The sequence below is a fragment of the Acomys minous genome (genome assembly GCF_964271855.1).
Source record: "Acomys minous genome assembly, chromosome: 12".
NCBI lineage: Eukaryota > Metazoa > Chordata > Mammalia > Rodentia > Muridae > Acomys > Acomys minous.
The window spans coordinates 13,021,704-13,038,646 of NC_140493.1; the positions used below are offsets into that span (position 1 = coordinate 13,021,704).

The 16,943-nt window shown below is 39.7% G+C and overlaps 1 protein-coding gene and 1 long non-coding RNA gene across 2 annotated transcripts in view; both read left to right on the forward strand.

Moving 5' to 3' along the window:
- Positions 1-16,943, forward strand: part of LOC311609692 — a 572,880-nt gene that overhangs the window by 342,954 nt on the left and 212,983 nt on the right. The window lies entirely within an intron of this gene.
- Positions 1-16,943, forward strand: part of SYT10 (synaptotagmin 10) — a 61,972-nt gene that overhangs the window by 32,419 nt on the left and 12,610 nt on the right. Inside the window, exons 4-5 of the mRNA XM_084802935.1 lie at positions 14,992-15,112; positions 16,582-16,753. Of these exons, the coding sequence (XP_084659061.1) occupies positions 14,992-15,112; positions 16,582-16,753 (293 nt within the window). The remainder of the gene's footprint in view (positions 1-14,991; positions 15,113-16,581; positions 16,754-16,943) is intronic.

Below are 16,943 nucleotides of genomic sequence, written 5' to 3' on the forward strand. Positions count from 1 at the left end.
ATTGACAGGACCATAAGTTGATCGACTAACATTAATTTGTATTACTTAATTATCCTAAACAGCCTGCAATAGCACCTTCAAAGTGTTGGAATTAAACTTTATATTATAATTGAGTTGTATGAGTACACTACCTTATATTAGAGTAGAAATATATTCAGTGTGCGTGAAGAATAATCTTGAATTTAAATTCTATGCCAATGTATCAAAATCAAACTTATTTTGCACCAATATACAAAATTCTATACCAATGAATTAAAAATATCCTTGTTTGTGAGTAACAGTTAAGGTCTTAAGTTAAGGATATATTTCTTTTTAATAAAAAGCAAATATTAATGTGTAGATCAAATTTTGCTTCAACACATTCTATTCTTAGCCATACATCTATAAATTGAAACTACAATTGTAGGATGTTCTAGAAGAAGGAAGTAAAAAGGAAAGAAATAGGAGTACAGCCGACTCTTATCACCCACATCCTGTAGAAGCTTGAAAAGGTAAGATAACATGCAAATTAGATATGAGGGAGTTAACAAAATGAACGAACATTTGAAGTAAAAGGCAAGGGTGTTAGCAGACAGTGACAGCCCACCCATCAGTGTCTCTAGAGCATTTTTTTCTCGTGTATCTAAATCCCTTTTTAAGACTTTTCTAAAAAAACTCTGCGACGGTCCATTCCAGGAAAGCATTTTTCTCCCAGAAGCCTGAAACCCATATAACTTTATTCTTATTATATAGTCCCTGAAAACTTTCTCTGTGAAAGTTCATATTAAATTTTAAAGTAGAGACAAATAGTAGCAAGACATCAGTTTTAGTCAAGGAAGAAATGTAAAGTATGAGATAAATAAAGGAATAAAGTAATCCTTTGCACACACACACGACCGAAGTATCTATTTTATTTAAAATCCTCCTTGAATGGCAACAGAATTCTGAAGAGTTCACTGATACTTGAAAAGAAAAATGGCACAAGGAAAAGAAAATAAATTAAGACTGATGAGTATCTTCAGAAAGAAACCTATGGATTGATATATGGAATTATCTCTTTTTTTCTCTCTCTCTTAAAGTTTGTTATTGAATAGCAAAAAAACCATTAGGGGTATATATTTGTTATATATAAAAGATCTGATTTCATCTTATAAATCATCCTGTCAGCTGCATATCATACATAAAGCAATCTGCTCATCTCATCTTAACTAACAGAAAAATTGCTAACATTAGGGCAGGTTGCACTGAAGAACGCGGTGTACCCTGGGTGACCATTTTTGTAACAGAAGAGAAAAACTACAAGTTTATATTTAGTTATATAAAATTTAATAAAGATCACTGCTTATTGGTAAAGGTTTAGAAAATAGACGACCGATTATAAAGAATAATCTGTGACATTTTCATATTAAAACTGAGTCTATTACTCAATGTTGAATTGGTGCATTTAATTGAAATTTTAAATCACTATGAAGACAAACATTTTGTACATTTGAATGTGGATTTCCTGTGCATGCCCAGAAGCTATAGAGAATATAAATGGGGAAAGTAATTACTTTAGAATATTTATTTATTTTATATTATATTATGAGTACTCGTGCACGTTTGTATATGAATGTATACATGCATGAGTGGAAGTAAAAGAACAACTTGAAGGAATTGGTTCTCTTTCTGCAACTTGGGTCCCGGGGATTGAACTCAGGTCTTCAGTCTTGGCAGCAAGTGCCTCCTCACCTGCTGAGCAATCTCAGCGGCCTAAGAATTCCCCCCCCCCCTTTTTAATAAAATTACATTTTGCACATTTACTTCTCTGATTTCCTACTAAATAAACATTTAGAGCAACAACCATCTTTTAAAGCACTTTAAAAATTCTCACAAGAGCTTAAGAAAAAGAGATGCATGGTCACATAACATTGTGAGCTGGTTTGTGGACCTGAAATGTTTCAATAGATTATTTTCTAGCCCAGGATTTGCCAAGTATTATGTGAAAGTGTAGACCTTGACTTGATAAGTGAAAAGAATACCTTGCTCCCGGTGCCAGCCTTGCTGGGTACCAACTGTTCCCGCTAAGCCTCCAACTGAATGTAAATAAACACATTTTAACATTTATTACTAAATTTCTGTGAGTACTTAAATTTTTTTAATGAACTTTATAATTTTGGTGCTATATTTGTCATTTTTCCTCCAGTTGTACTAGATATGTCACAGAGTAGGGATAATGCTACTTTTAAATTTTGCTATTATTGAATTTTCTTCTAAACTTAAACTACGAGCTCATACAGTCACTGATAAAATATTCAAAATTACAAAATTCCAATTTCCTCTTAAGTAAAAATATGTAGTGAAAAACTGAGCGACTTGGGTGTTTGTCTCACTGCATAACAGGCAGTACTGCAGGTACAAGTTTCAGGTGAGCAAAAACTCCTCACTTCTTGCTAATTTCTACTAGCCATGACATTGGAACTGATCTTGACAGCAGAGGAAATTAAAGCTGAGATATAAAGTTCAGCTGGCTGAAGGTTTGCTTTGGATGCACAAAGACCGAAATTACATTTCAACAGCCTATGGCCGGGTGTGGTGGCACCCGCCTGTAACGCCAGTGCTAAGAAAGAAAAGGCAGAAGGATTGGAAGTTCAAAGTCATCTTTAACTACATAGAGAGTTTGAGGACAGACTGAGACCCTGTCTCACAAAACCAGAAAACAAGCAAACAGCAACAAAACCCAAAAACCCAAGTTACTTAGGTGGCTCAGAGAATGGGACATTTAGGATGTGGTCAGCGTTGTCATTTGGATTGTATTGGATGACGTTGCCCTGGAAGTGCTTCCTGCGTGGCCTGGTCTTTGTCCATCGTCCTATCCCCAGAGCCTCTGTGGATGCTTTACTGATGTAATCCACTGTACTTTTCCTCAGATTATTTACCACCCTCCTTTGAAAATTAAAAACACTGGAAAGAATTGGGTAGTTGTTTTTTTTTTTTTAATGAAAACCACTGTTCTATTATTTAAAATCCCCAAATGCCTATGATGCCTTAAGATGATAAAGACCTGTGTTTTGATTCTGTGTCGTTCCCTAATTAATTGTGTGACATTTCGAAAGGTCAAGGTGCTTGTTTTGGAATCAGCTGAACGAACCTTGGGAGAGAGCATTTATCTTGATCACTTGTGTCCCCGTGAATAACCAAGTGCCTGGTGTGTTCGGGGCAGTAAATGTGAACATAGTGATGGATGGGCAAATCTTTAAAGATTGATAAGGTATTTGATACGGTTGGAATCAGAGTTTGGGATTTTTGAAAGCCAAAATAAAAATTAGTAATGATGATGGTGGTGGTGGTGGTGATGATGATCATGATGATGATGATTAATAGAACTGATAATGAGCTGAACATTCAGGGGCCTATGTGCGCCATGATATGAAATTTGGACTTTATATTTTAAGATCTCTGGAAGACACACACCAGATCTCTTTGAGGATTTTAACAAAACCGAGGATTACTGGAGCTGCAGAAGGTCTGGGGTTTGTAGCCCCAGTAAGAAGCCATGTACAGCCAGCTATACTTAGTAAGCCAGCTAAGCAAACAAGCAATAGCAAAAAGTTGTAGAAGCAGATTCAAGGTGACCACACTGGGAAGAGGGATAAAACAATCCAGTGACATCCCCTCCTTCCCACCCTTTGCCAAGCCCACCTTCAGGGTTCTGGCCTGAGGGTAAATTTCAAACTGCGGCAAGAGAAAGAGTACATAACTGAACAGTCTTGGCTCCGCCCTTCACTGACCCAGACTGTCTCCCACATCAGGACCAGGCAGTCTGAGAAGTGACTGGTAATGAATGTGTGACATCTCCTTCCAGGAGACAAGCTCCCTCTCTCTGGGAGGGACCGAGATTCAGCCTTTCCCTTCTCCCAGCGTTGAGATTTCCTTGGCAGAAATTCCAAGCCCGTGGGTGGCTTGTTTCAATAGTCCAGACTGTTAGTATGAGGGACACTAGGTCTCCTTAGAATGGCCTTATTCCTTGCAGGCATTTTGATTACATAATATAAATAACAGTGTCCATCCATTAACCTTTATGCCCTCCTCAGCCATCTCCTGTTAAATGAACCTAGACGCTGACTGATTTGAGGAGGACCACCTCCCTCATCTGGCACATTTTCTAGCAATTGGGGTGATAACTATGTTCTGTGTCTGCTTTTTCCTTTCTTGAATCTGAGCAATTAATGCCAATTGATCCTTACTGTCTTTTCTGAGTCTCCACTTGTGCAAACAAGCTGGAAACTGTGGTTCTGAACATTTTCTTTAATTTTTTAAATTATATTTCTTTTTTTACATATACATTTATATTATTGCACATAAACAAAATAAACTACACACAGCAAGAAGAACCACGAAACAATCAGGAGTTATGTAAATGTTACATTCATAGTTATTTGGTTATTTGTATTTGGCAAACTTGAAGAAAACATCTTTCCTATCTTGGTGAGTCTAAAATTCTGAATGTAAGTCAATATCTATCATATCTCATCTCTATCAATGTAAAACCTCTATCTAGACCTAAAAACATCTTAACCCCTAAATGACTAAGTTTAATTGTAAGACTAAGCTATCTGGTCTTCAACCCTATCAGAGACTTGAAAAGGAATAAAACTTAATTACCTGAGTGAACTGGAAGTGCAGGTTAGCAGTTTCCAAAATGAAAAAATAACAGAGACAGTTTGCTGCTTGAACAGTCACCCAAAACTATCTATAATGTTGGAGCATAATCTTCTGACCCAATATATCTGACAGACATATTTGTGAGGCAGGAACTATTGAGGACTTGCTTACCCTGTCTTGGCAGAGTTTGGCCGTCTAACTCTGCCTGCATCCAAGCTTGCCCACTTTTAGGCTGAATTCTATCTGTGGCAGAAACCAGGACATTTTGCCCAGTGGCTGGTTTGCCACATTTGAAGTATTTATTTTACGTGTATGGGTGTTTTGCCTGCACTTATGTCTGTGCACCGTGTGTGTGCCTGGTATGTGTGGGAGTCAGAATACAGGGTAAGATCTTTGGGGACTAGAGTTAGAGGTGGTTGGGAGCTACCATGTGGGTACTGGGAATTGAACCTGGCCTTTTAGAAGAATAATCAGTGCTTTTATCTACTGTGCCGTCTCTCCTGCCCCAGGTTCAGACAATCTTGAGCATGCTTCATCTATATATCCACCATAGGCCTTATTTTCACTAGTGTTTGCATTAATAAGCATGTAGAGCTGGAATAGAATTTATATCATCTTATTGAATACTATCTTATACCAAAGACATTGAAGCCAAGGGTAGGTAGATGGCTCAAGATTAAATTTTATGAGATGTGCCATGAAGAAATAATAAGAATTTTATAGTCATCTGAAGCCAGCATATCACTCTGCCTTTCACTATAAATTCATTTCCTCGGAGGTAGACAGAGCACTAGTCACTTCATGAAGGAGCTCACTCCTCACTCGATCTACTTAGTAGCACATCTTGCTTTTAGCAGTATACTACAGAAAACCATCTGTTTTCTTACCCTCAAGGAAATGTGGAAGGCAGGCTACATTTAGGGTGCTAAGTAGATGTGATGACTGCTGTAACCATAGGAACCACTGGTTTTTTTTTTCTTCAATAAGTCCTCCTTAGTCTACTTCCCAACATATCCCTGCATTCAAACTTTTCCTCAGCCAACACCTCTCATCCCTGTTTCATTTAATTCGCTTCTTCTCTCTCTTCTCCTCCTAACCTAGGTCACAAAAAATAAAGAAGTGTTGCCAATAATACTGCAATTATTACTGTGTTCTGTTTACCTTGATCTGGTGAGGTGATTTTACTTGCAATTAAACTCAACTTAAAGGAGATCAAGTTTTTTTTTTCTTTTGGGGGTGTGTGGGGTTGTCTGTTATGGTTTTGTTTTTGCTTCGTTTGGGAATTAATACGTGGCGTATGTACCATTGGTGGTGGTTTATCCACACATGGGCATGGATGAATTTGCTTGTGCGTTTGCATGCATGGAAAGGTCAGAGCTTGAGGCTGGGTCACTTCCTCAGTCATTCTCCACCATGTTTTTGAGACAGTGTCTCTTGCTGAAGCTAGAGCTTACCCATTTGGCAAGAGGGAGAGTCCGAGCTTCCAGTTCAATTGAACGTTTATTGTGTCACCTGGCAAGAATGCTCCCTGGCCAGAAGAACTTAAGGTTGTGGAAACATTAAGAACTTTTTTTTCTAGTGATTCACTACAGGTGATAGTTGAGTGGGACCACTTCCTTTTCCATCCCTTAATTTCTGTATCCATGGATCCTGGCTAAGGAAGAAACCATCACATATATTGCATGCTGACTCGAAACATATAAGCACGTGCTGGAGAGTCCTGGCCCGGCCCATCACCACCACCACCCACCCAGGCTGCTGCCGCCTAATTGACCCTCTATGTATTCAATAGACCGTTCCATTTTTCTATCAGACCACCTAATTCAGGATGATGGAGAACATGGTAAGACTAATGACTTCTGTGACCATGGCCCCACTGTCACACTTCTTGGGTGTCGGGTTCCTTGGTCAGAAGTAATACAGTGTGGAATGCTGACTGTGATTCCACAGATGGTAGTTTGGCGGAATCATTACATGCAGGAAAGGCAAATCCATGACCAGAATGGGTATCTACTCCAGTAAGGGCACCGTGTTGTTCTTTCCACAGAGGAAGTGGTCCAACATAATCAACCTGCCCCCAAGTCACTGGGTGGAAGGATGCCATATCAGGGTCACAGTGTTGTTCTCTACCATTGGCCAGCCTGACCCTCAGCAGCAGCTGTAGCCAGGTCAGTTTAGTGAGTGGAATTCCATGCTGTCAAGTCCATGCATAACCTCCGTCTCTGCCACCATGGTCACTTTGTACACGGGCCCATTGGGCAATGACACAGATGGCTAAGGAAAGAGGTTGACTTTCCACAGAATAGGACATTTTATCTACCTGATTATTGAACTCCTCCTTTTCCAAAGTCACCTTTTGATAGACATTTGCAGGGAACACAAGTATCTTCACTTTTTTTTTTTTTTTTTTTTTTTTTTTTTTGTCCATCTGGAGAGGTCTATTCACCAATTTTCCTGCCATGGCCTTTCCAAGTCCATGACTATCCAGGCAATCCATTGGCTACAAGCCATAAATAAGTGAACAATTGCACATCTGGTCATGTCTCCTTTTTTAAAAAATGTGGAACCGTGTGTACTGCCCAACATTCTGCCCACTATGAAGATTTCTTTTTTGATAGTGTTTTTCAGGCTTGTTGCAGAAAGAGGTTATAACGCCACAGCAGTCCACTTCTTTGTGAAATTCATTCCTAATCTTCAGACTTCTGAGTGAATGAATTAGCAAACCCATGAAGCTCTTTGGTGGTATAAAACACCTTCTAATGAACTAGACTTTCTATATCCCCTCTTAGCCTTAAGTCTGGTAATTGGCCTAATGGTGACTATAGGTAGACTCCGAAGAACAAAGTATTGTCAAGTCTATCGTCTCCTTCAAGGAAAGTCACCAATGATTTGGCAGACAGTGAAGGATTGATTTCCTCTGACAAAAAGAAAAAGGGCAATATTTCAGGGAGTAGGGGTGGGGATGCGTCCTCTGCTAAGGATGGAAACACTTCTTCCTATATTCCAACAATGGCTGTCTCCCAAGGGAAAGGCCAAGAATCCAGGAGTTGTTCGGTCCATGAATATGGATGTCTCAGTTGGTCTTCAGAATCCCAAAGAAGGCGCTGATGCCAAAGGAGAATTTAACTGCCAGAGAGAGGAGGGACAAGCAGGCCAAGAGCAAGAGCTTCCATCTTCCGTGCCCATTATATAGGCTGTCATCAGATGGTGGGGCCCAGATCTAAGGTGCATCTTCCTACCTCGAGGGATCCAGATTTAGGGTAGATCTTCCCACTCCAAGTAATTCAATTAGAGAAAGTCCCTCACAGGTGGACCCAGGTGCTTGAATCTTAGTTAATTCCACATGTAGTGAAGTTGATAACCAAGAAGAGCTATCACACTAGTTATCCCTTGAAATTTTAATCTGTATATAAACTGGATTTTAACCATATCTTCCCCTAATTGCTCTCTTCTACTCCTCCCTGCCCCATCCAGTCCCCTTCCAAATACATATATTTCTGAGTCCATCTGATAGCCATATTGACTGGCTAATGACATCAGGGTATTACATGTCTTATCATGTCCAAGAAGATACTAATAAGCAACAGTTCTCTCCATCTTCCATCTCTCTCTTTTTTTTTTTTCATTTTTTTTCCTTTTACTGAAAACCGATTTTTTTCCTCACAAAATATATCTTAATTTTACCACCTCTTCCAAGATGGTCCCAGAGGGTTCGGGGCAAGGAGAATGGTGCAGATGTTCTATTAAGGACTGGCCACTCCACGCTCACTTATTCTCTGCACTTTACCAGCTGTGGAACTTTGTAGTAGCCTCTGTCCACTACGATAAGAACTTTCTCTGATGAGAAGCAATAGCTGCATTAATCTATGAGCAGAGGGAAGAGGATTATGCCTTCAGACAGCACTCATAATGTGTTCATTAACAAAATATTAGTAGTACGTTCTCTCCTTGGGACTATGGCCTCCACAGCCAAGGGTTACAGTACCAGTTATTAATTGCCTCTTGTGGAGCATGGTTTAAATTTAATTTAAAATTATGTTTGATTATCCACATGACCTCATGCCACTATGCTGCCAGAGGGCATGTCTTGTAATTCTGGCCGTCAGGGTTCACAGCTGTATAAGACTGTTCATGACTTTTCTCCCTGAACAGCTTTCAGGGCACCTTCCTGCTGTACCTTCCGGAATGCACTTGTTCATGTCTATTCATTTTTTATACTCATCTCAATTACTTACATCATTACATCATTACAGCCTATTCTGCCCAGCCCTCTCCCTGTTTGAATCTTTCCGCATCCAATTTACCATCTCCTCTCCTTCATCTTATCCGTGATCTAGCACCCACTTCCTTTACGGCAAGACACTTCTAGACCTCTAATCTCTGTTCTAGTGTCCAGGCTTTCCGAAGAACTCCAGATTAAACACCCACATTTAAAGAGTCAAGGCAAAGATCTGCATAAAAGAAAGAGCATGGGGCCGGGCGTGGTGGCACACGCCTTTAATCCCAGCACTCGGGAGGCAGAGGCAGGTGGACCGCTGTGAGTTCGAGGCCAGCCTGGTCTACAAAGTGAGTCCAGGACAGCCAAGGCTACACAGAGAGACTCTGTCTCGAAAAACCAAAAAAAAAAAAAAAAAAAAAAAAAAAAAAAAAAAAAAAAAAAAAAAAGAAAGAGCATGTACATCTTTGTTTCTGGGGGTAGTTTGCCTCGTACCACGTAATTTTTTTCAGTTTCATTTTTCTTTATAGATAAATAAGATTCTACTGTGTATATTCTGCCACATTTCCATTCTCCATCCATCTGGACATCTGGACTGATTCTATTTCCTATCTATTTACAGTGGCAATGAAAATGGATGTGCTAATAGAAATATTTCTGTATTAAAATATAGAGTCACTTCGGTATATGGCAAGGACAGTACAGCTGGATGATGTGGTAGATTCATTTATAGTCTTTTGAAAAACCTCCAGATTGATTTCCAAAGTGATTGGATTCCCACTAACAGTGTAAAAAGTTCTCCTCTGTCCAATCCCATGCTAATATTTGTTATTACTGATACCACTGAAGGAGATAGAATCTTAGACTCATTTTAGTCAACATTTGCCCTGATAGCAAAGATTGTTGAATACTTTTTGTATGTTTCCTAGACAACTTTTGAGAACTTGCTGCTTAGTTTGAAATCCCATTTTTCAGTTGGGTTGTTTTCTTTGACTTTAGTTGTGTGAATTTCTTGTATACTGTAGTTACTAATCCTGTATTAGATACATAGCTGGAAAATATTTCCTCTCATTCTGTTCAGTCCCCTAATGGTTTCCTTTGCTGTCGGGTAAGCTTTTTAGTTTCAGGAGGTCCCGTGAGTCAAGTGTTGGTCTTATTTTCCATGTTGACGGAATCCTGTCTAGAAAAGCATTACCTCGATTTATATTGTAGTCAAGGGTGCAGTGAAGTCACTAAACTAGACCACTCAGTGGATGGAAACAAAGGTTTATTCAAACTGTCAAAGCCATCTCTTGGGGTTCAGAGAGGACCCTAAGGAACCCTTGGGGTTCAGGGAGATTCTTGCCAGTTATAAGGGGTTATGTTGTGGTGGGAAGTAGGCAAGTTGGCTGGAACAGCCTGGGAACTAGCGTGAGGCTTTGATCTGCTGAAAATTGTTTGAGTTAATTTCTCTATTGTTGGGCACCTAGGTTAGTTGTGTATGTTAGTTAGTGTGAGTAGTGCTGAAGTCCACATTTATGCACAGTGTCTCTGTGATATGCTGACTTGGAGTTTAGGGTAATACCCAGAAGTAGTATGTCTGGGTTGCTGTTAGACCTATACTTAAATTTTATGAGAAACCACCACAGTGATTGCCATAGTGACCTGACTAGTTTACATCCCCACCAGCATTATGTAAGACTTCTCATTTCTCAGTGTCTTTGGCAACATTGATTGTTATTTGGTTTCTTATTGACTACCATCCCAACTGGGGAGAGACAGAGAACCAAGGTAGTTGTGTGTGTGTGTGTGTGTGTGTGTGTGTGTGTGTGTGTGTGTGTGTATGTTGGCATGTTCACTCACATGTGTAAATGCAGGGCCCATGTGCTATGGTGCATATGTGTTTGGCCCTTGCCTCCCACCTTGAGAAAGGGACCTTGTTTGCAGCTGTGTGTAGAATAGCTGGCCTGTAAGTATCCAGGTAATATTCTGTCTACACCTCCTGTCACTGTCAGAGTACTGGGACGACATATGCACACCATTATGCCCAGCTTTCCATGGTTCTAGGCATCTGAACTCAGAACCCTATGCTTGACTGGCAAGTGCTTTATCCACTGAACCGTCGCCTCAACCCCTAATGTGCATTTCTCTGACGGCTTGTGAAATTGAGCATATTTTCAAATATGTATTGACCACTTATAGTTCATCTTTGGGGGATCTGTATGCTTGTCTTATTAGCCTAATTGCTGATTGGGTTGCTTGCTTTAATTACTTAGTTTTTTCACTCTCTGTACATTCTAAATATTAATCCTCTGTCTGACATGTAGTTAGCATACGTTTCTCCAATTCTTACATGCTGCCTCTTCACTAGATTAACTGTTTCCTCTGCTATGCTAAGGTTTTTTTAATTTGATGAGGTCTCATTTGTCCACTTTCAGTATTATTTCCCAAGTGACTGGATTTCTATTTAGAAAATCTTCCCGATGCTAATATCTTAGAATGTCTTCCCACTGTTTTCTCTAACTGTTTCAGAGTTTCCAGCCTGTTTGATCTGTCTGGATTTGGTCGTGTAGAGAATGAGAGATGGAGATTTAGTTTCATTCTTTTTCATGTGCCTGTCCAGCTTTTCTCAGCACCTCTAGTTGGAGAAGCTGTCTTCTTTTCTGCTGCGGAGTTTTGTCATCGTGTGGCTGTTGCTGTGGGGTTTTATCTGGGTCCTGTGATCCACTCACTGATCTCACTCTGTGTTTGTGCCAGCACTGTGCTGGGTTTTGTCGAGATAGTTTTGTACCATAACTTAAAATCAGTATCGTTTAACATCACACATTATTCTTTTTGCCCCAAACTGCTTTCACTACCTGGGCCCTTCTGTGCTTCCTCAAACCTGCATCCACCATTACAATGAATAGGGAAAATCTCTAGAATTTCCACTGAAATCAGGAACAAGACAAGGCTATCCACTTTCTCTACTCCCATTCAATAGTATGCTTGATAGTCTTAAGTCTTAGTTAAAGCAGGAAGCCAGGAGAAGGAAAAAAATAGAAATAGAAGAAATCCAGATATTTCTATTTGCAGATGCTATGATTCTGTACATGAGACCCTGAAGACTCTTAGAGCTGATAAACACTTTCAGGAAAGTGGCAGGACACAAAACTAATGGACAAAAGTCAAAGCCTCCCTCTGTACCAGTAACCACGTACCAGTAACATGCTGTGAAAAAGATCAAGGAAACACTCCCATTTAAAGGAGGGGGAGTGAGCACAACCAGGAAAGGAAAGACCTTTGCAATTAACCTTTAACACATCAAAGAAAGAAAAAGACACAGGAGGATGTGAAACCCTCCAAAGTTCATAGGCGAGAAGAATCAATTCCGTGAAGGTTGCTGTACGACCAAATATGCAAGCCACGGGCTGGCTGCGATGCCAATCAAGATTCTGACTGCATTTTTCAGAGAAATAAGAATCTTTAAAATATTTTATATTTTTCATTTATTTTGTGTGAAAGTGTGGGTGCATGTGTGCCAAGGTGCACTATGGAAGAGTCTAGAGTCACTTCTTGCCCTCTAACATGTGGACTCCTTTCAAAGGTTGAACTTAGATAATTGGACTTAGAGGCAATTTTCAGCCCTGAGAAACAAGGAATCTTTAAGAACTTAGTTCTGTCCTGGGTACTGAGTGCAGAATGTATTTTCTCCAAATTAAATCAACTCCCGTTTTTTTCTTTTCTTTTCTTTTCTTTTTTTTTTTTTTTTTCCCTGTTCGGTTTTTTGTTGTTGTTGTTGTTGTTTTGGGGTGTTTTTTTTTTTTTTGCTGCTGTTGTTTTGTTTTGTTTTTGTTTTTGTTTTATTTATTTGTTTTTTATTGTTAAAACAACTTTATTCGAGACTTGGAGAATGGTTGGATAAGCCCACACTGTCTGCTCTCCTCTGCAGGGCAGATCATAGAGATCTCCCCATCGCTCCAATTTTTTTCTTTACAAATGGTTTCATCAAACCCTTTAATCCACCCTTAGAAAGAAATCCTTAATTCCCACCATGTCCATCAATTTTCACTTGTTCACCATCTATGCAGCAGCATATACATCTACATTGGAATACTTGGAGCATCTTTAATGTATTGTGAAAGTTAATACCTATCAGTTTTTATCTAGAGTGAATATCGTGTATTCGTTTCTTCAAGGACTGTGGTACTAAATGGTTGAGGACACAGTGCATGGTAGAACTGTTGTCTAGCATGCTTGGAATCCTGGGTCCAATCCCAAGGACTATATGTTTTTCAGGTACTGAAGTCACTAATACACCATGCCTTTCCAGGATATTGAAAATAAAACAGAATCCCTGTTATCTTGGATATTGTATATGAGCAACAGGGAAGGAAACTAAAAGGGAACTGTAGATGTTTCCAGTCCATGCTGTGGTTGCTATGAAAATCTAAAGATCTGCAAGGGGCAAGGGAGGATCATGTGCACCTGACAGGGCACCTTAGGGTGTCTCATTGAAGAGTGTCTAGCAGCCACCTCCCAGTTAAAAAGGTCAATCAGCTGAGAACAAAGCATGTAGCTCACTTGCAAGTGTAAGCACCTGAGTTCAGATCCCCAGAATGTACATAAACTGCAAGTGGGTGTGATGGTTCACCTGGCATTGCCAACCATGGAAGGCAGAGGCAGGATTCCCAGGGAAAGCTGGCTTGCAAAACTAGCCATATCATGCTGTGTGCTCTGGGTTTAATTGAGAGGTGCTGCCTTAAAGAACAGGGTGGGAAATCAATTCCTAACACCAATCTCTGGCCTCTGTGTGCATGTACACACAAGTGCACATGTAAGGTATATATTAGATAAATGATAGATAGATAGATAGATAGATAGATAGATAGATAGATAGATAGAAAGATAGATGATAGATAGATGATAGATAGATGATATATAGATGATAGATAGGTAGATAAATGATGATGATGATGATGATGATAGATAGATAGATAGATAGATAAATAGATAGATAGATAGATTATGATAGATAGATTATAGATAGGTAGATGATAGATAGATAGATAGATAGATAGATAGATAGATAGATAGATAATGGATAGATAGAGAGATAATACATAGATAGATGATAGCATGAGAGAGACAGAGACCAAGAGAGCACAGAAAGATAGAGACACAGAGAGAGATAGCAGCCGAGAAACAGAGACAAAGACAGAGAAGTCAAGAAGTCGACATGTGAGAGAGATAATTTCCAACCAGGAGCATCTTCAAAAGCAGAGTCGAGCATTGCTTGATTTGGAGGGAAGAGGCTGCTGTGCCTATAATGGGGCTGGGTGGGTACATTGGAAATGAAACAGAGAGATGAGATCCAGCCACTGTGTTTGTGCATAGGGGGTTCTCCGTGTGTTGTCTAAAGGAAGACACGTGTAAAGGAAGTCATTCACAGTCACACCAAAAGAGTTGTGAATCAAGAACTTCCCAGGCATATCAGGGCTTATAGTCATCTCATCGCTAGGCCAATTTAAAGAGTTTGAATTATACATCACTGAGCCCTTAAATGCTTTTAAGATGAGGGCCGTGTGTGTGTGTGTGTGTGTGTGTGTGTGTGTGTGTGTGTGTGTCTGTAAATAAAATGCTTTTCATTTGATATATAGTTCCCCCCCTTTGGTATACGAAGCTTAGTTTATGGAGTGGGAGATGCGTTTTAGAGGCCATGCAATCCTGGTGGGAGACAGTGGCTTGAGCAGTCACAGTAGATCCCAAAAGAGTTGGTAATATGTGAAAACGCATGACATACTTTGTCAGTAGTGTAGAGAAGACCTCTGGCATGGTTGGATGCAGAGGCGAGAGGAAATGAAGAATCCTTCCCTACTAGGTGCCCACTAGGCTGCAGACTCTGGGTAAGTTGTGCTGTCGCTTATTCTATATGACAAACAAGATGAAGGGGCCAGACTCAGCAGTCTGCTTCTCTCTGCTGAGTCACAGATGGTAAGCAAGCAACTGGGATATACTCTTCTTGCTAACTCCACTCATAAAAACTTAGTTACACTTAATTGGAATACTTGATGAAATTATTAACATTTTTCCAATACCCTATTAAGGTGATTTTTCTTTCACTTATCTTCCATTTCATTTGGCTTTCACTGTTTGGTGTTTGAAATGACTAACATTACCAATTGCCTTTCCAGGAAAGCATAGACCTGGGGGAAATCATGTTTTCCCTTTGCTATTTGCCAACTGCTGGTCGTATGACCTTGACAGTGATCAAGTGCAGAAATCTGAAGGCAATGGACATTACTGGGTCATCAGGTGCGTACACAGCACAGTCAATGGCACGTTCCTGTATAAACAATTTCACATATCTAAAATTATAAGGCTTTTATTGATTTCTCTACTGTGGGATGCAATGAAGGCAGAGAGATTACAAATTAAAATGTTACGAATCACCTCTTTTAAAGGTAGCATTCAAATTATGAAATCTTAGAATACAGTTAATAGATTGATTTTGAACTTTGATTTTGCCTTTCTTTGCTTACTGATCTAATATATCTTTAAAATGCCTAATTTATTTACTTTGTTCTCACAAGCTATAAGATGGTCTGTTTGTAAGGAGAAATCCTTGGACTTTCAGCTGTGAATCAAGACCATACAAAGATACACTTAAATTGAATAGATTTCCTTTACTTGTCTGCAGAGAAGCAGACAAAAGCTAAGCTCATGATTTGCATTTGCATTCTTGATACTTTTCCAGTAAAACTATAGAAATTACAAGAAACAAACAAAAGCACTATGCCAAGAAACTCTGGAGGGAAATTTGACAAAGGCATGAAACACACGGTAGCTCCTTCTCCCTTCCTCTCATGGTTTTGAACCTGAACTTACCTTGCAGGGTTTGCCTGGAGAATTATAAAGTGATACAAGCCAGCAGATGGCAAAGGAAGGGACTAGGTATTGTGAAGGCTTTTTAATGTGTGTTCTGCTAATATCTTAATTTGCAGACTGTATCATGAGCTACTCGTTCCTTTTTAAAACTTTGTGAGCTACATAACGAAGAGAGAGATAGAAGGACAATTAAATTAACTTAGTGAAAAACTTTAGGTCAATATATATTGTTGAATGTCAGCAAGTCACTCAACACGTTATTGCTGAGTCTGTGCTTTGACTATGTGTTTTGAGCCCAACAGAACAGTGTCAGAGTTATCCCTCAGTATGTGACGCTTTCTCCCTGAGGTGTCTGCTAGGGAATGTTATCTAATCCTACATCACAAGAGGCATCTGCATCAACAAAGGAGCCACTGAACTTGTCAGAGGCACAGAATGTCATCATCAGATGAGGGAGCAGAGGGCAACTAGGCCTCATTCTCTTGTGAAGAGGCTCGCCCAAAGGATGTCGTCCTTAGAACAGCCTGAGTGTGAAATAAGTACATCTGAGCAGCTTACGTATTGACACTGCCCTCTTACATGCACAAGTATGTACATAACTCCAACAGCAAAATACCTTTTGTTCCTCGAAATATAGAGATACATTTTCCCAGAGTTTAAGATGTACATACTTGCTCAATAAATTAGAATCTGATTCTAAGGAAGTGAAAGTTATAGGAATAGACAAAAATAAGACCAAGAATCTGTAGACCCCATAGTAAGTCATTTGAGTTTAAAACTCATTAACACAAACGAGCTCGTGGACACATTCTTATTTAGGAAGAATAAAATATTGCATTTCATGCATGACATAAAATTCTTATTCGATCTTAATAAAATTACCTTCCTTCTCATAGACCCTTATGTCAAAGTGTCTTTGATGTGTGAGGGCCGAAGACTTAAAAAACGGAAAACAACTACCAAGAAAAATACTCTCAACCCTGTATACAATGAAGCCATCATTTTTGACATCCCTCCGGAGAACGTGGACCAGGTCAGCCTGTGCATCGCAGTCATGGATTACGACAGGTGGGTGGAGGCTACTGGTCGCTGATGCAGGTCATCAACCAGTCAGCCAGTTCGCATCTGCTTCCCAGGTTGCCCACTGCTACAGCAGAGCTGACTAAAAATGAACAGCGGGGAAATGGTTTATCAGAGTCTATAGCTACAGCTTTGGTTTGGCTTCACCACCTAAGCAATCTTACTTAGCATTCACCTG